This window comes from Xiphophorus couchianus, chromosome 21 (genome assembly GCF_001444195.1).
Source record: "Xiphophorus couchianus chromosome 21, X_couchianus-1.0, whole genome shotgun sequence".
Lineage (NCBI taxonomy): Eukaryota > Metazoa > Chordata > Actinopteri > Cyprinodontiformes > Poeciliidae > Xiphophorus > Xiphophorus couchianus.
The window spans coordinates 5114509-5141517 of NC_040248.1; the positions used below are offsets into that span (position 1 = coordinate 5114509).

The following is a 27009-nucleotide window of genomic DNA, read 5'->3' on the forward strand; positions in this document are numbered from 1 at the left end:
ATAAAATAATCCTGATCCCACCTACACTGTATTTTGTGATTTTGTCTCAACTTCACCAAAGAAAAAATAGGAACCTTATCCCATACACTGCAAAACCGAAACTTAAGTATTTTAGTCTCGTTTAGTGCAAATATCTTATTACACTTGAATCAAAACAAACCCAATTTACAAGTAACTTTACAGTAAGATACAAGAGCTTATTTTACGTAAATAATTCCTTAATATTGATGACAAAGTTTTAGTTCCATTGGCAGATTATTTCACTAATAACATGGGGAAATTGTATGTTATAAGTTAATTTATCTGTCAGTGGAACCATGGCTTTTTCATCAATATTATGGAATTATTTACTTAAGATTAGTTTCTATATCTTACGGAAAAGTTACTTGTAAGTTAGTTTGGTCTTATTTTAAGGGTACTAAGATTTTTGCAGTAGAAACCAGGCAAAAAATACTAGGATTTGGTGTTTTTGCAGTGTAATTATGGAATTATGAAATAAGATTCTATAATATCAAGGTCTTTTCTTGTGATTACAAGATCCGGATCGTATTATTCTGAGATCTTTTCTTGAAATTATGAGAAAAGATCTCGTTATTCTGAGATTTCTTCTCATAATTATGAGATTTTTTCTTGTATTTAGTAGATCCGGATGTACGAACCGTAACTCTGTCACAGGGTGTTTGGAAGCGCTGACTGGTCAGCTGATTTACTTCCTCATTACTGTTTGGCAAATTACTACATTTTGACCCAAGAGGGGTTTGTAAGTTTTGTAACTTTTTCTGCTAAAGATTATCACATAATACATTGCATTTTAAAATTTTTCACATTAAAAGCACAATCAGCAATGTATTTTATTTGGATTTTATGTGATATGCACTACTTTGTGGTGCTGTATGTGAAATGGATTATTGTTCAGCTACGTAGGTGTATCTGAATAAAGGGGATTTGCACTTTTAGGTTTTTTTTAATTGTAAAAAGGAATGTAAAACATTTTGTTCTCAAATAAAAATGCAGCATAAAGTATCACAGTTGTAAAGTAGAAGCAAATGACAACATTTCGGCTTTTTTTTGCTGCAATTGCAGTTGAAAATCTTCGTTAGGGATGAAATGTTCACATACGGATACAGTTTGAAGACTAGGAATACTTTTTCTAAATATTTCAACCATTACAAATATTTTCTGGTTTACTGAATACTTGACAAATGAACTTTAATCAGCTTTTTTCCACGTAAAATAATGCTGCTGTTGCTAAAATCCAACTGTGGTTTTTAGCAACAGTTGTTACAGCAACTTCTTTTGTTCACGGAAACATTTCATTACTTATTAACTCTCTGTGTTTCTCTAAGTAAACCCACACTAATTCATTACAGAAGACACACACATACAGTACATAATAGCCTCTTTATTACACTGAAATATAAAAGTAAATATATATATATTCATTTATCACCATCTTGGAGAGAAAGGACCAAGTCAAGAAAACAACTTGTAGCCTCAGTTGTAGCAGTTTTCTCTTTGTCATATGAAAAGACAGAAAAGAGCAGAAATAAAAAGACTTATAATTTGAAACAGGAAGGCCACAGTGACGGGTTGTCATAGATTTTGTGCACACGTAAGGAAGGGAGGCAAAACAGCTGCACATGCTGTAATACAAAAACCACACATAAGCACACACTTGACCTTCATGAGGACCTGGAACTTTCTACATTCACTTAACCCTGTTAATATTCGCTGAAAAGGAACGGTTTCTGTTTGTTCATGCACTTTCAGTTATTCCATGTTTACACAAAGAAATTGTTTATATTATCTTAAATGTGCTTCTAAAAGTTTTCATAAAAAATATTTTTCATTTCTGTAAAGGAAAAATAAGATCTGGTTTTAGTGCCAGCAAAATTCCAAAATATCCCATATTCACATAATGTGATTATTGATAAATGATACGGTATTTTATTGGTGATTTTTGTTCTGATCCGCTCCTGTTTGAATAAGAACTTACTAGTTGACCCCCTCTGAATGTTGGATAAATGCAAAAATATCCTTAGTTCAGTTTTAATGTTTGGCTTCCAGCATAATCCATTTATTTTAACAAGGTTAAGGTTTTAGAAATTTAAAGTTAGCTTGATTTGACCATTTCTGAAATCAGTTTTAATGTGTATTTAGAACAACACCCAAAGCTGTCAAAGTTTCAACCATCTGACCAACAATGCCAACCTCACATAAAAATGGTTGAAAGCAGATGTGCAATTATACAACCGTACATCTTTGAAAAGCAGAAGTAGAGCCTTCTGCACAAACATCAAGAATGCAGCAAGTAGTTTCCAGATGGTAAGTCAACAAAAAAACATTTGTCTTTTCCAGCAGCCATTGTACAGCGCATACAGCGGTAAAAACAGATGACCAAACACGCTGGCGCTCCAATTAGGTTGCTAGTTCACTCAGCTAGGTGACAGGCTGAGTTTGGTTAGGGTTGCTAGGTAACGGTGCATTGTGACTTATCAGGAGGTTTTCAAACAGCTCATTTTCCAGACACCAAAACACATCAACTTGTCGCCAAAAGCTGTCTAGGTAGCATTCTTAAGAGGTTTGGCTATTTTTAGAAACAATTGAGACCCAAATGGAACAAAGATGCACAAAATGTGAATTTTGCATAAAAGGTCTCCTTTAAATTTCAGCTAAGATCTAAAGCTAGTTATCTGAAACCTGGATGCAGTGGATTGGTCCACCTGGGCAAGAACCACCAACACACTGGAATGGATACACACCCTAACAAAATGTATTCAAAATACATGAACTATGCTGGTTCAACAACTTCAAATAACTACCAATTCTGCCAAAAAAGAAGAAAAAAGAAAAACGGGATTCTATGTATATATTTTGACCTATTTGTATGCTTTTGACCCTGTGTGGATTAGAAGAAGAGACAACATATAAGTGCTTTTTTGTTTCAAGACAAGGCTGCTTGGTCTGCTGTCTTTTCATAACCTCTAAATTTCAGGCAGTATTGCATTCAGACTGCTAACCTGATGCAGAAGAAAAATTTCCTTTTAGCATAATGAATGTCCAGGATGAATATTTGTTCTAACAATCAGCCAGACTGTGTAAAGGGCAATTAAACATAAAGCAAAAGTTCACAAAATATCACAGTAAGGCAAAAAGTAAACTAAAGTATTGTACGAACTGATGTCTTCTTTACTCAGTAACTTTTAGAGGAATTTAATGTGCTTTGGTGTGTGTTTTTAATTGTTATAAATCATAGCCTACTTTATAGGCTCATAAAAAAATCTAAAATATTAATTCTGTATCCTGTTAATGTTAATAGATTTTGAATGCTTAGAAAATTACATTGTGCTGTCATTGGTCCCTCTTTCATGCAGATTTAAACAATAAAAAGTAAACAAACTTACTTATGGCACAAAAAGTTAATCTTATGGTTTAAACTAGTTTAAGTGCTCAGAATTTTATTTTTGATTAATTGGAAATATAGGTTCTAAAAATGTCCCCACTTTGAACCTCACTACATCAGGTCCTCACATCGCATGAAAACAAACATACAAACACACACACACACAGGCACACCCGTACACACAGACAGGAGGTGAAGGCCGCAAAGTGGACGCAGAACTGCACAGAGGTCTTCTGGTCAGACCAGGCTACAGAGGCTGAAGTTTCCTTCACTCTGGGAAACTTAAAACAGTACCAGGCAGCCGCGGCTCCAGGGGCGTCCTTGTACCGGTGGCACAGCGAAGATAGCAGTAAACCAAACAGAGAAGCCTCTTTAACAGAAGGTAAAAAAGAAAGAAGTAAACGCAGGATGAGGCGGCTCAGAGGGGAGGAAATGTGGCTGAATCCGTGGTGCTGAACCGTCAGTAATGGTGGCGATCATTTGGCACAAACTTAGTTTTGGCGGAAGTGTCAAAACCAACAGTGAGAAAGTTAATCTTTTTCTTTTTTTTTAAATGTGGCCTCAGATGCGATGAGAAATTGATTCTTCAGTCCTCATTTGGACAGGCTCTTCTTTATGTGCTCTACTTCCACCTGTGAAATAAAGCCAGGATGCTAGTTAATATTGCACATTGTTCGCAAAATTTAAAGGTTTGACACTGACGCAGTTCTTGGAAAAAGTTTCACAACTCTTTAACTTATTCCCTTGGTAAAACTACAAGCAATCCATTATTGTGAAGTAGAACGAAACCAAAAATGTTCTTCTATTGTGCACTTCATTGAAATGTCGGAAAAAGCAAAACTTCCTCTCAATTCATGAGAAAAGTAATACACATTATAAAAAAATTTTTTACAGACAAAGGAAATATTAAAAAACACACATTTCATTTGTAAAACCAACACAGTAAAAATACTGTAACCTTTTCAAGTTTTCATTAATGTAAATAAAATGTTATTACATGGATGTTGCCATATTGTTTACGCTACAATGCATTCTGGGAAGATGACATATGCAAGGTGCTAGAGTGCTAGCTATCTCCATCCAGCCAAAAAACCCCAAAAATAAACAGATACATTAAAATTTTATAAATAAATTTATAAAAATAAAATAAAATAAACTGAAGAGTTTGCTATACTTCAAAAAAAAAAAAATCATACCAAGTATTTTTGGTCCCGTTTCTAGTGCAAATATCTTGGTACGCTTGAAATAAGAGAAAACTAGCAGATTATATTTCCTTAATATTGATGAAAAAGTGTAGTTCTACTGCCAAATTATTTCAAATATAATTTGGAACTAGTACTTCTTTCATCAATAATAAAGAATTGACTTAAAACAATCATGTATATCTTGCTTAAAAGTTACTTGTAAGTTAGTACATTTAAACTAAGACAAAACTAAGACATTTGCACCAGAAACTAGACAAAAATACTTTGTAAAAATTTGTGTTTTCGCGATGTAGAATGAGATGAGACCCAAACTGAGTCTTGTGGCCTGCAAGAAAAAGGCTATAGTGGGGAAGCTAACACCCTGATGGACAGATATCATGCTGTGTTCATGTTAGAAAGGTCCAGTCAAAGTCCAAACCTAAACACAGGCCTCACTTTTCAGATCTTTATTTCTAAAAAAACATTTAAATCTGTGCTTAATTAATTCTCTTCATAATTATGCTCAACTTTGTGTTGATACTTTGAAATGTGAAAAAGTTCAAAAGGTATGAACTCTGAATACGCATTAGGTCAAGTTAAAAATTCTGATTTACTGTCTCACCTGTAAACTAATACGTATCTTCTTCTCCTCATCCAAAGCGTTGGCTAGCTGCTTCATTTCCTGCCTGAAACGCATCACAGTAACAGTTTGATTTGCTTCACTTCCATGACAGAAAAACAGACAAACAGAGGCCCAACAGGCAGCCTCACCTGTGCTGGTGCTTCAGCATCTCTATGGAGGCTCTCAAGTCTCTCAGTTGGTTCCTGAGTTCCTCCAGTGTCTGCGGCGTCGGCGTGAGCGGCGACTGCCGGAGCTCCGGGGACGGGGTCAGACCCGAGGAGGAGGACGGGGACATAGAGCGGTGGCAGGAGTTAGGCGGGGGCAGGATGGAGGGTTTGGGTAACGGGGCTTTAACGTCATGTACCTGTGAAAAAAAAAAGAAAAAAGATGATTTAAATATTTTAGCATCCCTTGATAGAAGAGAACTACGGTGGCCCTGAAGTAGAAACCACTTCAACAAATCACTAAACACAAATTCAAAAACACAAAAACCTTAACTAAGCACTAAGCATTAATTAAGCGAAACTACTAATTAAGAAAATACATGAACAAAGCAAAACTAGAAATTAAGAAAACATAATGGTGTTAACTAACTAAAAAACACATAATTAACATTAAATTAAGAAAACACAACAACATAACTAAACAAAGCTGCAAATTTAGAAAATAACACAGCATTAATAAAGCACTACTAAAAATAAAGAAAACACAACATTAACTAAGCACACTGTAAAAACACAAAATCTTACCAAGTGATTCTGGTCTAGTTTCTAGTGTAAATATCTTGGTGTACTTGAAATTACTCAAAACTAACTTCCAAGTAACTTTTCAGAAAGATATGAGTTTATTTTAGATCAATAATTTCTTAACATTGATGAAAAATAACTAGTTTTATTAGCAGATTATTTCACTTATAACGAGGGAAAAATTTCTTGTTACAAGTGAAATAATCTGCCAGTGGAACTAGTTATTTTTCATTAATATTAAGTAATTAATATGAATGAAAACAAGCTCCTATATCTTGCTGAGAAGTTAATTTTGTCTTATTTCAAGTATAGTAAGACATCTACACTAGAAACCAGACCAGAATCACTTGGTAAGAATGAGTTTTTTTAGGGGAAAACTACAAATTGAGAAAACACATTAGTTGTGTTATAATGTAGCACAACAAACATTTTTTTTAATATGCTTTTCCATTTGTAGTTGTGTTTAGTAATTTGTTGGTATTTGCACTTCAGGGCCTCCGTAGAGAATATTACTGGAGGAAAATATAAACTTTTGAAAGGAAAATTGATGGTTTGGCGCCATCTGCTGGTCAAGTGAAGAACAAAAAAACCAAGAGGAGGCGCAGTGGTCTCACTGGGATGACTGGGACTCCTTTCTTTACAGGGATGGACTCCTGGTCGTCTTTCCTTCTGTCCTTCCTGTCCTCCACTGTGGGAGACTCCAGCTCTATGCTGGACAGAGACGACTACCAAAGAAAATAACAGCAGCTGAAAATCTACAGAAACAATCAATAATCCAACAAAAACACATAATCTTACCAAACCTTTTAATCCAGTCTATTTAGAATATCATGACACATGAAATACGACAAAACTAACTTACAGGTAACTTTTCAGCAGCCTAGAGGAGCTTGTTTAAAATCAATTATTCTTTAACAATCAAAGTACTAGTTTCACTGAGATTATTTCACTTATAACCACATTTTACCATATTACAGGTATTATGACTTTAATCACATATTATTTAGACTTTATTCTCTTATTTCAACTTTATTCTAATATTACTTTGACTCTGATATACCAGTTTATACTTGTAATAATATGACTTTATTCTCATATTACTATTTCATTCTGATATTATTTTGACTTTATTCTCATAATATTTTGAATTTATTGTCAAACCAGTCTACGTTTGTAATATCATGACTTTATCCTTGAAATGTAATTTATTTTATTAATTTATTTTTCTTTTTTCTGTCGCATAGTGCTACTCATGAGTCAATTTTTTTGTTTCTCTGTCACCTCTGGTCTAAACTGGAGCTGAATTCTGATTTATTGCCGATAAATGTAGTGACAGAGGTAACTGGAAATAGCTGTTGTGTGTTTTAGTTTCGGAGAGGCGTTTCATGCCTGCGCAGGTTGTCTAACAGAAACCTCAGGCTGTGGTTTTATGAATGGGGCAGGAGGTTTCCTCCACACTCACAGGTGTGATGATCTGGGAACGAGGCCGGCGGTCTGTGATTCTCGGCCGCGACGCCGTCGGGTGGCTCAGCTTCTCTGTCGAGGAGACGACCGCGTCTAGGTCGAGATCTGAACACAGAAACACACATTCGGGGTCTGGGGTCAACTTAGTTCATTAGCTAGTCAGTTATCAATTTATTTCAAGTCATATAATGGAAGAAAATGAGGCATACTGTAGCCCTTAGTAGGTAAAACAGGACTAAAAAAACAAAAAAACATACATATATAGGCAAATGTATGCAGTGATATACATACAGTAAGAGAAAGATATTGTCTTAGTCAACAAATTCATGTTTTATTTAATAAAATTGTGTTTAGACATAAACAAGAATTGACTTTATTTACTCCAACTCACTTCTCATATCTATAAATTGTGTGGTAATCACTAAGTTGAGATTTAGCTAATTGAGTTTTTCATGATGCGTTTTCTTGTTAAAGCTGCAGTATGTAAATTTTATTTTATTTTTTTAAATATCTATTTTACACATTTGTTAAAAAAGCCATCAAATTGTGACAGTTTGTTGTGAGATAATTTGTGAAAAGATTTCCTCCATCGCTCTCCTGAGCTGCTACTGACCTCTGAAGAAATGAACAAATCAGAGCCAGGAGGAGGATCTTAGCGCTGTTAATCACCCTCATGTACACGCTGCTAAATGTGCTAATGGCCGAGAAATGACTTACACTTACAGGAAAACCGTTTATACACCATCATCGGTGGCCATGCTAACTAGCATTAGCATTCAGGACAGGCTATGTTAGTTGCAGCGTAGCAGAGAATGAGGGGGGATGAGGAAAGTGATTGACTCTCCTGGCAGTGAAACTAGTATTTTGGTTCTGATTGGTTGTTTCTAGTTTACACTGGGAGAAGGCAAAGAAGCTTGATTTTTTTTTTTTACATTTTATCTATTTCATAGTTTACTGTCACAACATGGTGACAATTTTAACAAATATGTAAAAAAAAAGTTACAAACTGAAGCTTTAATGCCACTTATGTCACTCATAACATCATCAAATTAATATTTAAAATTATTATTTGATGTATAAATTACACGGCTTCCCAAAGTGCATTATAAGCCTGGCGGGCCACCAGGCTTTACTTGTGCTCCCATCAGGCTTAGCATCGTTTGTTTATTTTAGTTTTCTTTTTACGATTACCTTTTAATTTATAGTTATACTTTACAGTTGGTGTTTAGGTATTAATCTTCCAGTCTTCCAATAATGCATAACTATCAAGTGATATTTTCAAATTTACTGTCAAAACACGACGGTCCGCTGGATGAATGACCCAACCACAGGCTTAGCAAGTTTTCTGGGGAAACCCTGAATTATTTCTAATTTATACATCACATGTGTTTGTATACTTTTCAATTATTAATAAAATTATATTTGGTTATTCTATTAAGATATTGTTGCAAAAGGTAATCATAATTAATTTGAGTTGTGTATATTTTTGCATTATTGTGCAAACCCTTGGTCAAATGTCCCGTTTTCTGCATTAAAAGACAAAATTTTGGTAAAATTCAGTTCAGGCAGAGGTGAGAGAGACGGAGTGAGTCGTCCATGGTCCAGCCAGTCAGACTCACCGGTGGCCTGTGACCTGTCAGGGGCAGAATCTGGTGTTGAAGCCCCGCCCTCAGACTTGGGGCTTTCACACCTGAGCAGGTAAACCAAACGACAGCATTAGGCTCAAGAAGGTCAGGGGTCATTTCTGGTTCTGTTGGTTCTGTGTGTGTGTGTACTGACGCTAATGTAGGCGGCCTCTCTGGACGCCGTGGGGGATGGGAGGAAGAGGAAGAGCTTGACTTTGGGGGGAGGGGTTTCTTGGGAAGGTGAGCTGGGAGGGAGGGCTTAACAATTTCTCCAACCTTCATCTCTTCACCTAAACACACGAGAAATTATACAGGCTAAAGATAAGCAATCGCCATCAAGTGAATAGAATGTAAATACTGGAACTTGACCTTTCAAAGTTGACCTTTGAAGGTGAATTAAAAAAAAGTGAAAAGGTAAAAAAGATGCCAGAAGCTGCAGGAGTAAAAGGCAAAACAGCAACAGAAAACAGCTCACTGCAAAAACACAAAAAGTATTTTCAGTCAAATTTCTAGTGCAAACATGTTGATACACTTGAAATAGGACAAAATTAACTTATAAGTAACTTTTCTGTCAGATATAGGAGCTTGTTTTAAGTAATTCCTTAATATTCTTGGCAGATTCTTTCACTTAAAACAGGGGAGAAATGTCATGTTATAAGTGAAATAATCTGAGAATGGAATAAGAACTCTTTCATCAATTTTAACTAATTATTGACTTAAAACAAGCTTTTAAATCTTGCTGAAACGTTATTTGTAAGTTAGTTTTGTCATATCAAGTGTAGAAAAATATTTGCAGTAGAAACAAGAACACAAACTAGCAGTTTGTGTTCTTGCAGTGAGGATTAAGAAAAGGGAACAAGGTGGGAGCAGCAGATGTTCTGAGATGTTATCAGTCCAAACACAAACCAAGATATCCGTTCTAATACAGCTTAGTTAGCCGATCCCAGACGTGGATCTTTAATCAGATTTCTCATATAAGTTTTTGCAGATTGCGCCAGCTCAAATTAAATACTTTTAAAGACATTTTAAGACCATTTTGAATGAAATCTAATGTGTATCACAGCAGAAATGTACAAAATAAACAGATAAAAACCCCTTTAGTGTCTCACTTTTTTCACATAAAAAATTTAGCATCATTATAAACCAGGAAAGACACAGAAAAGCTACCTACCCAGCTAGTTATTATGCTTTTGTTTTAGCTAGCTAGCTTTCTTTTTCTTTTTAGCAAACTTGCTGTTTTTAGCTAGCTGGATAGCTTCCGTTTCCACTGCAGTAACCAGATTCAACTGTTCCTGCTAACATAGCTGCTAATATACTTTGGTAGCTAGCAAGAATACATTAGCAGCTAGTTAGCAGTAGCCTTAACCGCCTTGAGTTACAGAAAAAAATGAAGAAACATTTGCCAGACAGAGAAGTTCCAGAAGAAAAAAAGACTAGGTAGAATATACGAGATTAAATGGGCCTGCCACCAGAAACTCTAAGACCTACTTAAGGCCAACTTACCATTTTTAATTGAATTTAAGATATTTTAAGATCTTAATTTTAGATTCAAGAATTTAAGACTTTTTAAGGATGAGCAGACATTTTGAATTCATGGTTATAGAAAAGTAGGACCCTCAAGAGTTTCAAATTTATAAAACCCAGTAGAATAATTCAACTGGATTGGAAGAAAGGGTAATAATTTCCAGCATACGTGAGATTATTTTATGGACTAAATTCCATTAGGATTTCCAAAATGCTAATTTCTATCCTCTATCCTTTTTAAATACAGAAATTGCTAATCTGATTACCTTCTCGTTGCTGTGCTCCATGACCATCCAATCATCAAAAAGAAAAACTGACTTAATTTTCACACCTTATTAAAGTGAATGTAACCACAGTGTTTCAAATACATTTTCCCCTGTTATGATTCTCTTTTACAGTAATTCAACCACAGTACTTCCCACTGGTGCTACATCTGACACAATCTGTAAAATGTCTTATGCTTAATTTACCTGTAGGATGCTTCTGCATCAGTTTCAGCTGTGGAGGAGGAAATACCGCAAGTTTCTGATGCATGAGGCGATGCATTTGGAAGGGATTTCTGTGCAGAACGAGGTGTACTCGGCACTAAGAGTGAACATCTTGTTCAATAATCTAGCCTGGCACATTACTTCATCAGGCTAGTTCAGTAAGTGCTGTCAGAAGGAGTAGGAACAAATGAAATTCAATTACATCTGGATTCTTAGCCTGTTCTTTTTTAAGTGGTAAAATTTGATTATATCCACCATAAACAGCTGCTTTTATTTTATTTCCTCTCCTCCTTCCTGCCTGCTTACTAAAAACACTGGAGTTCTAACTTTGAAAACCTGAAAGCTTTATTTATCGCTGCAGATGCAGCCTGAAAAGAACCCATAACTTTCTCTAGTATCCTAGCAACCAGAGCTTCTGAACTTTGGCGCAATATGGAGATGTGTGCGCTTTTCCTCAGCTTGGAGCCTTAGTGATATACAATGATTACTATGTGAAAGTTATGTCACAAATAATCAAGAGTTCACTTCCATGATTTTGATTCTGCAAGACATAACATTCTTAAAAACATTTAATTCAGTTTTTGTCTTTATAAAGATATATTTTTATCATTTCTACCAGTGAGAAACTGACTCCGAGTTGCACTGCGAAGGGAAAGCTACTGTATTCTTGGTGTGTTTAACATCAGACTTGTTTAATTTTTAGAAGATTTATTAAAAGACAATGTTAATAGTTCCCTGACAATCTTTAACAGTTTATCTTTGGACTTTGACTGCTTCCTCTTTCTGTTCAGTGCTTCTATTTGAGCACGATAGCGTAAAGTGAAGTGGGTTTAAAAAAAAAAAAAACAACAACTATACAACTGTTTTTAATCTATATTTCTATCTTTATTAACTTATGGTTTTGCTTTTTTTATTTTTTAATTTGTACTGAAGATGAAAATCAAATAAAAGTGACTGCTTTGTTTTCTTTTCAAGGTCTTTTCCAAGTTTTTGTTAAATTTAACAGTTTAAAGACCTTTTCAAGGCTGTTGTAAGTTATTCATAAACATTAGCGTTAATTGCGTTAATAACTTTACTTAAATAATAGCTTATGCAAGTAAAATATAAATTTGTCAGCTTAATCTGAGGTTTCCAGCTTCAAAGTGTGACACAATAACCTAACAGTCTAACTGTTAATGTTGAAACCTCCGTTTTTAAGGAAGTGTTTGTTAAATGTACACTTTTCTATGAAGAAGCAAGTAACAAATAATCTAACAAGAATATTTGAATTTTATTTGCCTATCATACAGTTAACCAGTTTAAAAAGTAGTTTTGTTTCGCAGTTTTGCAAGAAAAGCTGAAGTTAATGATTACTTGATTTGTGGGATTTGTAGTTTTGCCAAATTACAAATCATAAAAGCAAACAAATTATTATTTCAGATTATTTCATTTACAGCACCATAAACTCTTACCAAGTATTTTTGTTTAATTTATAGAGTAAATATCTTAATAAACTTGAAATAAGACAAAAATAATCCATAAGTAACTTTTCTGCAAGCTATAAGAACTTATTTTAAGTTATAATTCCTTAATATTGAGTGAAAACATACTAGTTTCACTACTAGATTATTTAATCAATTATAACTTAAAACAAGCTCTTATATCTTGCTGAAAAGTTACTTGTGAGTTATTTTTGTTTCGTTTCAACTTTACTAAGATTTTTGCAGAAGAAATTGTGCCAAAACTACTTGGTAAGATTTCTGTCTTTTGCAGCGTGAATGTAATTTAAGAAATTGTTGGTGCATTTAAGAATTTTGCAGAATTATTCTATATGGCAGCAACATTGTGGTGAAAAGTGGAAGCATCTGTCTAGCACCAGCAGTAATGACGGTACCAGAGTTCGGCAAGCATCAAACCACAGAGCCTGCAGCTTCCTGTTGAGCGCAGACAGATGCTGATTAGTTTTCTCAATCAGAGCTCTGTCACTCTGCACCAGGACGGAGGAAACAAGCTGGAAGGGAAGTTTTATCGGATAAATTTGTCTCAGCTTGATTTGAAAGAGGTCAGTAGGAAGTTTGAGAGAGCAGTAGGAAGCTGCAGTGAAAGCGGGCCGGCGTGGGTCAAAGCGGACCAGGTTTTACCTCGATCCGGGTCTCTTTGAGGCAGATGCTCAGGCCGCTCAGGAGGAATCTTCTTCGCTTCTGATTTTTTCTCTACAGGTTAAAGTTTACAGTTTTGACTTCAACCAAACAATTAACAGATAAAAGCAAAACTGAGATATTAACCTGTGGCGTGTTTGGCTGATGGAGCACTGGGCGGCGGCGGTTTCTTTGGTCTCTGGAGACACAGATTTAAAGTGGGTAAGTTTAGAGATAAGCATTTTTGCTGCTTTGTTTTTGAAATAAATGTCAGAATCACCTCTTTCTCAACTTCAAGCAGTTTGACGAAGTTATCTGGGAAAACACCTTGCCTTCCACCGATCTCCCCCATCCACCAACCTGCATCGGCACATTCCTGTAAAAGAAAATATTATTATAATTATTGACAACCCGGAGCGGGCATTTATCGTATCGTTTACCGTGAAACTTCTTGCCATGATAAGAATTTAGATTTATCATTGTCAAGATGAATTCCAATTAACAATGTTTGAAAAATCCCAAAACTATCCTTATCGTTTACCGTTTTCTCCAATGTTTGTTCAATGAAAGCATCAATAAATACCAATACATTTGAAAATATGATTGAAAACAGTTACTGTGTGCAGTATAATGATGCAAATCACACTTTTCAATGACACTGCACTGAAAAAACACAAAATTTTACCAAGTATTTTTGGTGTAACGTCTAGTGCAAATATCTTAGTACACTTGAAATAAGATAAAAGTACCTTACAAGTAACTTTTCAGCAAGACATAGGTTATTTTAAGTCAGTATTTTTTTTATATTGATACAAAAAAGGACTTGTTCAACTGACAAATTGTTTCACTTATTATATGGGAAAACTGTTTTGTTATAAGTGAAATAATCTGCCAGTGGAACTAGTATTTGTTCATCAATATTAAGAAATTGTTGACTTAAAACAAGCTCCTATACTGCTGAAAAGTTACATAGAAGTTACTTTTGTTTTATTTAAGTGTACTTTGATATTTGCAACGGAAACTACACCAAAAATACCTTGTAATATTTCCTGTTTTTGCAGTGTAGTGTCTTAAAGAAGCATATGTTTTTCAAGAGCAGTATTTGTGTTTGTGGGGCCATAATTGTTGTGGCACTTATATTGTAACAAAAGTCCATATCACCCAATCCTACCTCCAACTGTGAACACATAAGCTGCCCTCACCTTTGTGATAATATTGATGATGTCCCCGTCTTTCAGCGTCAGCTCGTCTTCATTTTGTGCTTCATATGGGAAAAGGACCTTACATTGCTCCCGCACTGGCAGCCAATGAAAACAAGCACAAATAAATCAATAGTTAGTAAATAATAAATCCTCTGGAATCGTGTTAGAAAGTTGCACATCCTGAAAGATTCACTCGTCTTCTCCAGCGCCCTTTGTACTGTGGTAACACCAGAAGAGCAAATGTGCTGGAACTACACCTGGGTTGCTAGGCGATAGGCAGAGTTCCGTTGGGGTTGCTAGGTAACGGTCAGTGCCTGCTGGTTTGCAACATTGCATTCCGGATTATTCCATATACCAAAAAACATTTACTTACTGCCAAAAAACTGTTTGTTGGCTCTAGTTAGGTGCTTGTGCTGTTTTAGAAGCAGCTGAGACTCAAATGGAAATATAAAATGTTCAAAATAAAAATTTTGCGCACTACTTCCCCTTTAATAGTTCACTCAAATAATTTCCATGAGACATTTCTATAGCTAGATTTGATGCTGTTCCTGTTTTTCTTTTCTTATACAATGCTTTGCTATCCACATTAAAAATCTAGAATGCCGGTCCTTTCCACAAGCAAAACACCAACGTTAGAAATGATGACGATAAGACACAATAGTCTATTAGAATGAAAGGAAACCTGCACTACAAATAAAGGAAGCGATAAGGAACTGTATTAAAAGTTAAAAGGATTTGATATGAGCCAAGTTTGAGAAATTTAGGAGAATAGTTTCTTGTAACAGGAAGTTCTCACCTTTAGCTTTGCCGTCAGGTTCGGTCTTCATGGTTTCAGCTGCTACACTCACTCCTTTCCCTTCGTTGACCTGAGGAACAGAAAGAGTTCTGTGTTATGTCTGTTAGTTTCCAACAAACACAAACACAACAGGCTGAAGTGGTTTGAGACTTCCTGTGCTTGTTGCAGTACCCAGTCTGCAGAATGTGTTGTTAGTGTTGTGTTGCGCAAACAAGGCATCAGTGATTCGGCAAAAATAGACAGAGTCCATTTCTCCTCACCAGCAAAAGTAATTCTAAATCTGTACCTGAGTAAATAAATACATCATGAAATCATTAATTAAATGTACCAGTAGGGCTGCATTCTAACAATTATTGTGGTTGTTGATTATTCTATCAATTATTCTGATGATTAATCAGATAAGAAATTAGCACATTCTGCACATTTTTCATTTGTACCTTTATAAATAAAATAAATAATTCAACTCCTTTGTTAAATGCAACATTTTATTATATAAAATTCAAGAACATAGCATTCTTTTAGTGAACGCTTGATCATTTGTAATTAAGGATGCATCTACAGCAGAAAGAAATAATGCTAACATCAACATGTGAAAAGCATACAGTGTACGGACAGTCTGTTGATTTGGATTACCTGATCAATAAATGGATAGAAAATTTTGTATAACTGAAGCATAACCCGATCAACAGAATATCAGTTAAATTAATTTAAATATAGCACTTTAGACTATGAGTAACAACATTAAGGTTCATATTAGCATACAACATTTTGCAAAGTAGCACGACTTTATTTGGCTAACAAAAAGACAGTATAGTACTTCTTTTCTAAGTAGCTAATTAAAAATAAATCTATTTAAAGTGATTTGCATAAAAATATGACATTTCAGATTCACTAAGTATTCAATAATGCCAGTGCTAATGTTAGCAGGCTAATTAATTAGCTCGAGTGTAGCTACAGGTTCTTTGAAAGACAGCAATGAAATAAGTAATGAGCACAAAATTATTGAATGTCAGATACAACAAATGTTTAACAAAATCTACTTTAAGATAATTACTTTTTAAAATCTTAAAATATTGGTACTTTTATAACTACAAAAGAGTCAATATTTTATACTTGTATAAAATATATTTATAGTTTTTTGCTTAACAAAAACGAAGGGTTTCGTCTTTTATTTACGAAACCCTTAGTTTGAGAGTTGAGTTCATATAGAAAGGAATTTCAGATTTTGCAAGTGATTAAGAACAACAATGCTGTCGTTAGGATGCTAAATTTAAAATAATTTGGCATTTCAAAGCTAGCAAATGGTTATCAGCAACAATGCTTATGCTAACGTTAGCTATTTAACCTCAGTTAAGACTGGAATTATTTGTACAGAAAAGGACTGAAGTAGATGTTCAACAATCAAACATCAATGTATTAAGGCGGTATATGTCAATGCTAAAAACAAAATACTATCTTTCCAAGACAACTAAAGCTAATTAATTAGCATGCTAATGACAGATTTATTTCTATAGAATGTTTAAAAACAACAAAAGTTGACCAATGTGCTTCACAATTTACACAAATTTAACAACATGGCGCACAGCAGCACATATGTAGTGCAATATTTCACACTTAGCAAATTAAAAACAATAAGTTGAAGTTAGCATTGACATGATGGTGAACAAATGAATGGCCATAGTGAAAAAAACGGGTGTTTTTCTTCCCCGCATTGCAGAAAAACCCATCAGATACATTTCAGTTCTGTAGATCTCCCTTCTTTCATCAAGTTCTTGGGATTTTTACAGATCAACTAATTTATTAATCAACTCATATAATGTGCATCAAACTAATATCTGATGTTTCTAATAAAGCAGAAGTTTCCAGATCCTCAATGTGTTTGTTTTCACTCAATCTTCCAACCAGATCCTCCACACTTCATTAAAAGATATAAATATTAAAACGTACCTAAATATATTTTGTTTCTCCCATGAACACCCTTGCATCCTATGAATAGATTCAACGCAGAAACCAAGCGGTTGACTTGCTGACGAAGAGCGTTAAAGCCGCCGTTGTTCCCCAGCTGGAGTGGATCCCTCGGTGGTGTTTGTGGAACCAGGGTGGCTCTTCCCCAGGAAAACACACACATTCACAGCACGCAGTCTGTCTGAACACACACACGCCTCTGTTCTGCCCGACCTCTCCCTTCAACACTCCCTCCCTCTCTCCCTCCTCTTCCTCATTCCCACCCTAATGAGACGCATGTGGAGGTGCGAGCTGTGAGGCGTCACTGCAGCAGAGAGGAGTCAACATCCAGCTGTCGCATACTGATAGCAGCCGAAACGCCGGCGCAGGATCGATGGGGGAGACTTTTCAAGGCCAGGTGGGATGAGTGGGATGGCCCAGTTAAACATTAATTTTGTCACCAGTAAAATCTTTACACTTCTCACTGGTTCATAGGCTTTTATTCTGAAAATGCTTTAAGTCTTGTTAGCAAACATCTATAGATGTTTTTAGTCAGTTATTTCCTCTAAACAGAAGAAGGCAAATCGTAGATAAATTAAAGTTAAGATCAAGAACAGACGACAAAGTATATGGAAAAGAGGTGTCATAAATGATGATGTAAATAAAGCTTAAAAAATAAAAAGACTTTTGGAAACTGAAGTGTTTGAACAAAGTGATGGCAAAACTTAAAACAAAGGAGATAAACGGAGACCAGGATGGATGGATGGATGGAAACATGGAAAACGTGGAGCGAATGGATGTTAGTTGGATGGATAAAAAATGGATGGAAAAGATGGATGAACAGCTGGATGGACGGACGGATGAACTTTCAGACTACTAGGAATAAAAAAGACGTGTGGAAATAAAATCCTTTCCTCTTCATTTCCATCTGGTCCTTCATTTTCTGTCGAGTTACGTCAAGAAAGCTCAAAGTGCTTTACACCAAAAGAACAATACAGTTACCAATTAAGAAACAGCAATAAACATTACATTTTCTCACAATACCATCAAAATCATCAATACACATATTGATCAATGTTCCGGTTGTTATGTTATAATTGGGTTTTTAGCCTTGATTTACAGGAACTCAGCGTTTCTTTTGTACATATTATTGTCTGCTGGTAAAAACAGGATTATTGTGACAGATTCTGGACTAGACATCTGACAGTTTGATGTTTGGGTTGGGTCACCTTGGCAGCGTGACAGCAGGTTGCAGCCAATCGCTTCCTCTGCAGCGTAAACGATACGCTGCAGATTGTGTTCGTCCTTGGCAGTGGCAGCAGGTAGAGGATCTGACAGCAGAGGAGTTAAAGTAGGACACGGCTCTCAGCAGGTGGAACGTCTTTTACTGCTGCAGCAGGAAAGACATCCTGCATTTTGCTTTCTTAAAGCAAGAAGTTTAGAGTAAAGTGTTTGTAACTTAGTTCCCACAAAGCAGAAGTGGCTTGAGGTACAGATTCTTGAGGGTGATGGTGCAATGAGAGGCTGATGTTTAGAAATTTGTAAACCTTTACACATCAGGAAACAGCAGTTTTGAAGCTTGCAAGCTTAAACCTTCAGTAATTCTTTAGCCATGACGTCTTCTAGCCTGGAATGAAAGGTTCTAAGACTCAAAAAGATTCCTCAAAAATGCTTATTTAACGGAGTCAGAGAAGGAACTGATCAACCTTTGAGGTTAGGTTGCATTAAAGGCGATCTATTATGCTAAACAAGTTAGCATAATAGATCGTATATAGGCAATACAAAACATGTTCATTACATTTTCTTGCACAAATTTAAGCTCAGGTCTGATTTTTCAAGTTGTTTTAGGGCCTCCTGTCACTTTAAATCCAAATAAGCTGCTGCTGGCCACACCCCCGACACAAACAACAGGGTAATATGACATTTCAGATTGTTTTCCTTTCCATTCGTAGCCGCGCTGCTGCTGCAGAACAATCACGTTAGCCAAACAAAATCTGGAGATGCAAGTGTTATTAATTTAGTTTATGCATCACAGCAAATGGAAAAACAAAACAGAAACATTGTTGAACAACTCAAAACCACTTTTTTTCCTCATTCTCTGTGTCGGCTACGCTACCCTCGGACCCGTTGCCATAGCAAATGACAACAAAGGCACTAATGTATCAGGATTCAACACCAAAAAACAAGCAAACATTTCCCCGAACAAACATTCAGTCCGTTATAGTATTACATTTTTAGGCTTGATGTTTATTTTGCGATTATTAACAAGGAATCGCTGTGGTAGATTAGCTACCGTTGCTATTAGCTAAGCTAACGCAGCGGTGGTTGATTAGCTAATTTAAACACCTGCTCTACTGATGATCTGTCAGAGTTGGTGTGTAGGTCGCCTTTTTTATTTTCTTATAACTGAACTGAAACACACCGAATTCCACATCACATCTACATGCTAATGTTGTCAAAGTCAAGCTAGCTAGCATAACTGAGCTACTTCCCTCTCCCTCACTATTTTATTTCTCAATTAAAACTTTTTTCTGACCTTGTTATTTAGTTGTCATAGTGTTGTACATTTAAGATTTTGCGTGTTATATTGAGCAGTCTTTTGGTGTGACGTCACGCTGCATGGGGTCCATACGACCGAACATCTAGGAAAAACAGAAGAGCCTCCAGCACAACCAACAAGAATGTAGCAACAACAAAACACTCTAGCAGCCATACAAAAGCGCATACAGGGGATAAAACCAGCTGACCAAACCTGCTGGAACTCAGCTTGGATTGCTAGGTAACAGGGCTAGCTGGGCTGGCTGATGTTGCTAGGTAATGGGCTGGGGTTAGCTGGAGTTGCTAGCTGAGGAACAAAACTTGTCGACTGTGACTCAAAACTCAGGAAACATTAGCAATGTTGCTACAATGTTGTTTTGTAGCAACATTAACTAGTTGCTACAAAACTTTTTAAGCACTTAAGCTGTTTTTAGAACCAGTAGAAAACCAAATGGAAGTATAAAAAAAACGTGAATTTGCAAAACACGTCCTGGTTAAATGTCTCTTTTTCCTGCTTTTGTGTAAAATCATGCAAGTTTCCAGTCTTCCTTCAAACACATGGAAAGTACTCTTAACCTTTCCTTTATGTCTGTAGCTCACAATGTCGCCTAAGATAGACAATTGTAGTATGCAAAGTAGGTCACATTCAGAAGAATTACAATGAGAAAGCCTCTTCGCTCTGAAAATAAGATGCTGGCATAAATTAAGCTGCATTTGGATAACCTACCAGATCTCTGGAAGTGATATCCATGTAGGGATGAAAACAAAATGAAGACGTTTGGAGAAAATAAACACAAACACTTCATGCTATTTGTGGAGTTAAATGGTGGAGGGTTGATGTTTTGCATTTGGTTCTGTTGCCACAGCAGTTTGCACCTTGCAGAGTTTGAGTCAACTTCCCTTTTGAGTCAGACGAGAGGGTCTCTGTACTTTTTCCCTTTATCAGAAACAACATTTTATATTTTATTACTTCTTATAGTAATTCAATTTAAATGTATATCCCAATATAATTTAAAATGACTACTGATTTTCTATCTGTTCCACTTTAAGACACAATAGGCGAATATCTATCAAAATAAAGCACTCTGGTGAGAAAGTGCACAAATTACATTGCATAAGTCACAATTTTTATGCAGTTTTTTTTATTTAAAAGTGTAGCAAACATCGAGAAATATGAAAAAATACATGAAAGAAGAAGCGAGTGCAAAGCAGGCCAGAATGAGGCTGAGAGTTGTTGAAATGAAGCATCAATTCACAACATAATGTTCACCGAAAGACAAAATATCATAGACTCCAGCTGAAATCTGTGTTTATAAAGTGAAAATTAATCTGGTTGTCTGACGGTGGTAGATTGGAGACATGCTTGTCACGCAAAAGGTGTGATACAAAACACTGCTTGACAACATTCAGATATCGCAGCTTCTGCTCCAGTTCTGACCAGCATTGTGACTGGTGTGAACAGTCATGCACCAACACATTCCTCTAAGCAACCGTGTCACTGTAAGAGCCTGATCATCTGAGTCATGCAGTGACTCCGCAAGTCTCCCTTTTTTCCACATGACCAGGCTATGTTTCATTTATGACTTAGTTAAACGACAGTAATGGAATCAAATTGTTATTCTGACTCAATAAGTCCGTCTACAGTCAGGATGTTTTCACAACCGACGGTCCAGTAGATTTGGTTCAGTTTGGAACCAAAACTGTGACATTTGTTACATCTCCAGCTGCTGTAGTTCAAACCAAACTCTTAGGAAAACCTGTTCCCCTCCTCGCCTGTGGGGGCGCTGCACCAAGAACCACTGAAGGAAACGACATGAAACACCTCAAAAAAGTCTCATGATAAATTGCCACGACATGGTGACAGCTTCAACAAATAAAACAAAATAAACGATTAATTGCCTCATTAGTTATTGCGATACACGATAATATTGTTGCTTTGAGACAATTTTCAAGTAATATGATAGTAATGCAAGAACATGTACTCAAAAATCAATAAACTTTAAATTTCAATCAAAATTTAAAGCTGGAACTGAAAGACATTTTAAATATCCAAAATAAATAAACAATACAAACAAAACAACAAATATCATTTATTATAAAGTCTCTCTAAACAAAAATGTTCTTCCAAAAAAAGCTAGTTGAGACCAAAAAAACCAAACTGAACTTTATCATCCAGTTTTTGGTAGAGAGAGAGAAAAAAAGCTAAAAACAATAAATCATGCCAGTGGAAATTATTGAGCTCATTTTAATTTGCGATTACTTAATGAATTTATTGCTAATTGCAAATGGCCTAATACTGCAGCTTTAATAAATCACTTTTTAATCATGAAAACAGTCTTTGTCCTTCTGTGTCAACTGGATCCAGATGACAAATACTCACTTCCTGTTTTGTTTTGTTTTTTAAGTTTTGTTTCACATTCTTCGTCTACTTTTAAAAAACAACGAAAAATGCTGATTATGATGCATTCATGGTCCATTCTAGAGCACTTAATGTTGGTGGCATTTGCCGTCTAAGGAGTGTGCAGCCTGATCTCAAACATCAGGGTCAGCTGACCTTCCAGATCTGCTCCACAGAGTGACTCAGCCGGATGGAGCCGCTCCCCGACCTCCCAGTCGCCTCATTAGGAAGCAGAAAGACTCGACTCACCGTAAAATAACCCACTCAGCGGGAAAGGCGCGCAAACATCCTTCAGACACACAAACTGCTCCACAGGAACCACAGGAAGCTCTGATGACCAGCAACAGCTTCTAGGGATCATTCCTTTGAAAAGGTTTAAGAGTTTTTGCTTCGCTTCTGTTCACTTAATTGTATGAAAATCATCTTCCTAAAAAATATTTTTGCAAAAATACAAAATCCTACCAAGTATTTTTGGTTTAGTTTCTAGTGCAAATATCTTAATGCGCTTTAAATGAGACAAAATTAGTTAAAAAACATTTTTCAGCAATACATAGAGGCTTGTGTGAAGTGAATAATTCCTTAATATTAATGAAAAAGATCTAGTTCTAGTGGCAAATAAATTAACTTAAAAATATCTTGTTAAATGTTAAATAATCTGCCAAATGAACTAGAGCTTTTTCATCAATATTAAGGAATTACTTACTCAACACAATCCTGTATATTTTCCTGAATAGTTACTTTTAAGTTAGTTTGTCTTATTTAAAGTGTAATAAGATGTTTGCACTAGAAACTAGACCAAAAATACTAGATTTTGTGAGTTAGCATTGCACTTTTAGCAAAAAACAGCTATTCTTTCAGGAAGATGATGCTCCTTTCACCCAAACTGTAAATATATCAACTTTTTAATCTGTTTTATGAATTTTGGATGAACAAACTGCTAAATAAGCAGCAGATCTAATCTGGTTTGTTTTATTACTAGTGAAAAAACGAGGCCTTTGTGTTAGTTTATGTGTGAATGAGGTCAAGCGACACACATACACAAGCAAAAGATTATTTTTTAGTGCAATAAAGCTGCAAAAAACATTCAAAATCCTCATTTTAGTCCTTAATATTTTAACTTAACAATTATATTAACTCTATTTTTAGGTTATCTTTGTTCTATCTTGTATTTTTTGTTATTTTTCTATACAGAATGGTTGCTTATTTAGTATTTCTTGTTTTCTCGTTTTCAATCAAAAATATTTACACAACCTTCAGCGGATAAGGAATGCGATGTCACCAACTTCCAATCTCTTTGTTTTAAAACAAAGAAGATCCAATAGAAGCATTGAGAAGTGGAGTAAATTTTAAAAAGAAAGATGAGGAAAGAGAAGAAAGACGGAGGAGAAGAGGCAGAAAAAGCCGGAGCCTACCGTCGGTTCTGGTTCGGTTTAAGTCGGAGCTTTGCTGCATCAGCGCAGAGGCAGCAGCAGAACATGTGAGCATGTAGAGCAGACTGAAAAGCCGTATTATTTCCCCTCCGCTCTCTCTCTCCTTCGCTCTAAGTGTGCGCTGCAGAGTTCTCACTTCTGCTTTGCTTGTCAAATCCCTGCAGGATGTCTGTGAGTGTGTGTGTGTGTGTGTGTGTGTGTGTGTGTGTGTTAACATAAAACCACTTCCTGTGCTGTGAAACTGAAACAGAGAATTGGGAGGAGCTAAATGTAAGACTTTCTTACAAAAAAAAGAACAAAACCTGTGTTTTAAAGAGCTTATGTTGTAAAAAATGCATTTTTAATGTGTGCTAAGTATATTTATTTAATAGGGATGTTCACAGTTTTAGATGATGACGTTTCAGGAAGTGAAGGTGATTCAATAGGACATTCTGTGAGGGGAGGGAAATCCGTAACGATGCGGCTTACCTTTTCTGAATCCAGATCCACGGAGCGCGGCCGGAGCTTGATGGGCTGGTCTTTGAAGATGTTACCGAAGCCAATCCCCTGAATCTGCAAAAAAATGCAAGAAAAATAATCAATTCTGCTCCTAAAACAGCAAAAAGTGGTTATTTTTAATGATAAATGGCAAAATTAGGCAACTTCTGAAGGACAGTGGTCTTTAGTTACATTGCAAAACCAGAACTTCTTACCAAGTAGTTTTGCTCTAGTTTCTACTCCAAATATTTTAGTACACTTGAAATAAGACAAAACGAGCAGGATATATGAGCTTGTTATAAAACAATAATTCCTTAAAAGTACTAGTTTAACTGGCAGATTATTGAACTTTTAGCTAGACATTTTCCCCGTCTTATAAGTGAAATAATCTGACAGTGGAACAAATACTTAAAAAAAAAGAAATTAAGAAATTACGCATGTAAAACAAGGTCATACATCTTGCTGTAAAGTTAGTTTTGTCTTATTTCGAGTTTAATAAGATATCTTCACAAGAAACTAGATTAAAAATAAAAATAATGAGTAAGATTTTGTGTTTTTGCAGTGTGATTTTGATTTTTACAAACAGAAAATATGAAATAGTAATAAAAAGTTTAACTAAAATAGATTATCTGGTGGAGAAACGGTTCCTTCTCACCTCCCACTGCTCAAAAGATGAGAAAAATCTTCATATTGGTTAAATGCTCCAAAATTATTTTTGTTCTTTTCACCGGTTTCAAAGACTCTTATTGTAAATATATTTATGGAAAAGAATATTTATGTTTATATTTATATATTATATAGGTTCCTGTTTATGTTTAATAAATATATCTAAGCTTAATAATGTGAGAAAACCACAATTTTCAGTTTATACAGTCAGTATTTGATTCAGCTGACACAAAAAAATGTAAATTTACACCGCGTTCCAAATTATTATGCAAGTGATATTTGCTCAGATTTTCTTAAACGGTCAATGCAAATGACGGTCAGTATAATTTTCAAGTCATGAACTATTACAGTATAGATCAAATTTTACTGAACAAAGCTCCCCATGAGAACAGTATTTTTTTAAAATAAAAAACTCAAAATGCACTGTTCCACATTATTATGAACAGCAGATTTTCTAAACATTTTATGGATTATAAAGAACTGCAAACGGTCATTCTTTGAATGTGCAGCATTAAGTGGTCACATGTACTAAAATCAAAAGCTATTTCAATCAAAAACATCTTAACAGACAGAGTTACATGTTAACATAGGACCTTCTTCGATATCACAGCACAATTCTTGCATCCATTGAACTTGTGAGTTTGTGGAAAGTTTCTGCTTGAATTTCTTTGCAGGATGTCAGAAAACCTTCCCAGAGCTTCTGTTTTGATATGAACTGCATCCCACCCTCAGATCTTCTGCTTGAGGAAACTCCAAAGGTTCTCAATAGGGTTAAGGTCAGAGGTCAGAGGAGGATGGTGACCACACCATCAGTTTCTCCCCTTTAATGCCCATAGCAGCCAGTGACACAGTGGTATTCCTTGCAGCACGAGATGGTGCATTGTCATGCATGAAGATGATTTTTGCTAGGGCAAAAAAAAGTTACGGCTCTTCTTTTTGAAGCATGAAAGAAAGTGATCAGTCAGAAAGTCCATATACTTTGCTGAGGTCATTTTCACACATTCAGGGACTCTGAAAGGGGCCGACCAATGATTCTCTCCCCATGATTTCGGCCCACAGCATGACTCCACCACCTCCTTGCGTCACAGCCGTTTTGGGATGTGGTGGCCACTCACCACCAATCCATTACTGCATCCATCTGGACCATCCAGGGTTGCACAGCAGTCATCAGTGAACAAGTCTGTTTGAAAATTAATCTTCATGTCCGGCTGGGCCCACTGCGACCGTTTCTGCTTGTGAGCTCTGGTTAGGGGCTGAATAGTAGCTTCATGTACCTCAAGCCTCTGGAGGATCCTCCACCTTGAGGTTTCAGAGGCACCAGCAGCTTCAAATAACTGTTTGCTGCTTTGTAAGGGCATTTTAACAGCTGCTGTCTTAATCCAATGAATTTGTCTAACAGAAACCTTCCTCATTATGCCTTCATCTGTACAAACCATCTTTGTTCTGAATCAGACACAAATCTCTTCACAGTACGATGATGCTTCAGTTTTTGTTAAATATCTAATGTTTTCATATTTTGTCATACGGCACTACACTATCTGATGATTTTCGTCAGCAGAGATCCTTTCTCTTTCCCATATTGCTTGAAACCTGTGGCCTGCTTAATAATGTAGAACATCCTTCTTAAGTAGATTTCCTTTAATTGAGCTCACCAGACAAACTAATCAGCCCAGCTCTCTGAAATTATTATAGTGATTTAAAGAGCCCTGACACACAATAATATCTATAAATTTAATAGCACAACAACATTTTTATCTTTATGACACTTAAATCCAATTTGCATAATAATTTGGAACACGGTGTAATGATGTGATTCTTGTTTTAAATTCGGCATATTATGAAAATTTTTCTCTTTTATGTTATGGAAAGACAGTCAACCATCTTAGTACAAGAAAAAACTAAAGTTTTTTTAAAAATGGAAACCGCTTTCGTGCTATTGGAGAAGCTAACATCCACAGTCTCCCTTTAGCTTGATGCTAAGGCCAACTGGTTTCAAAGAAAAATAAATGGTGCTTCTGGATTGGCTGTTGTGCGAATTCCAGCCAATAGCGCATCAACTAGCATTGTGGCTTGGTAGCTTAATTTCCCAAGCTGCATTTTCTTTTGAATATTTTTAATACATGGTAAGAAATAATCCCAAATTAAAATAACTTTGCACAAATAAATTGGAGCTACATTCCACAGAATAATCCACTGTAGCCAGTCTGGTGTTTTCTGGGTTTATTTGTGTTTTTGACTTTAAAAAAATAATTGACTTTTTACCTTCTTAGGTTGGATTTCTGACCCTGATTCTGACCGACTGTCTCCTCCATCGCTTTCACTGCCGGGGCTGTCTTTACCTGGACACACAGAGACAAAATACAAAATTATCAAACCGTTTAAGCT

General features: G+C 35.8%; 1 protein-coding gene across 2 annotated transcripts in view; it reads right to left on the reverse strand.

Moving 5' to 3' along the window:
* Nucleotides 1-3956: 3956 nt before the first annotated feature.
* sh3kbp1 (SH3-domain kinase binding protein 1) overlaps nucleotides 3957-27009 on the reverse strand; it is a 51143-nt gene continuing 28090 nt past the window's right edge. Inside the window, exons 6-19 of one of the 2 annotated variants that reach the window (XM_028004928.1) lie at nucleotides 26887-26963; nucleotides 23950-24033; nucleotides 15172-15241; nucleotides 14376-14470; nucleotides 13454-13549; nucleotides 13321-13372; nucleotides 13177-13248; nucleotides 9199-9334; nucleotides 9039-9109; nucleotides 7418-7524; nucleotides 6570-6680; nucleotides 5359-5573; nucleotides 5210-5273; nucleotides 3957-4035 (exon numbers count right to left, since the gene is read on the reverse strand). In XM_028004928.1, the coding sequence (XP_027860729.1) occupies nucleotides 3997-4035; nucleotides 5210-5273; nucleotides 5359-5573; nucleotides 6570-6680; nucleotides 7418-7524; nucleotides 9039-9109; nucleotides 9199-9334; nucleotides 13177-13248; nucleotides 13321-13372; nucleotides 13454-13549; nucleotides 14376-14470; nucleotides 15172-15241; nucleotides 23950-24033; nucleotides 26887-26963 (1289 nt within the window). In that variant the 3' untranslated portion in view covers nucleotides 3957-3996. The remainder of the gene's footprint in view (nucleotides 4036-5209; nucleotides 5274-5358; nucleotides 5574-6569; nucleotides 6681-7417; nucleotides 7525-9038; nucleotides 9110-9198; nucleotides 9335-13176; nucleotides 13249-13320; nucleotides 13373-13453; nucleotides 13550-14375; nucleotides 14471-15171; nucleotides 15242-23949; nucleotides 24034-26886; nucleotides 26964-27009) is intronic. The other variant, XM_028004929.1, reaches the window with a different exon arrangement.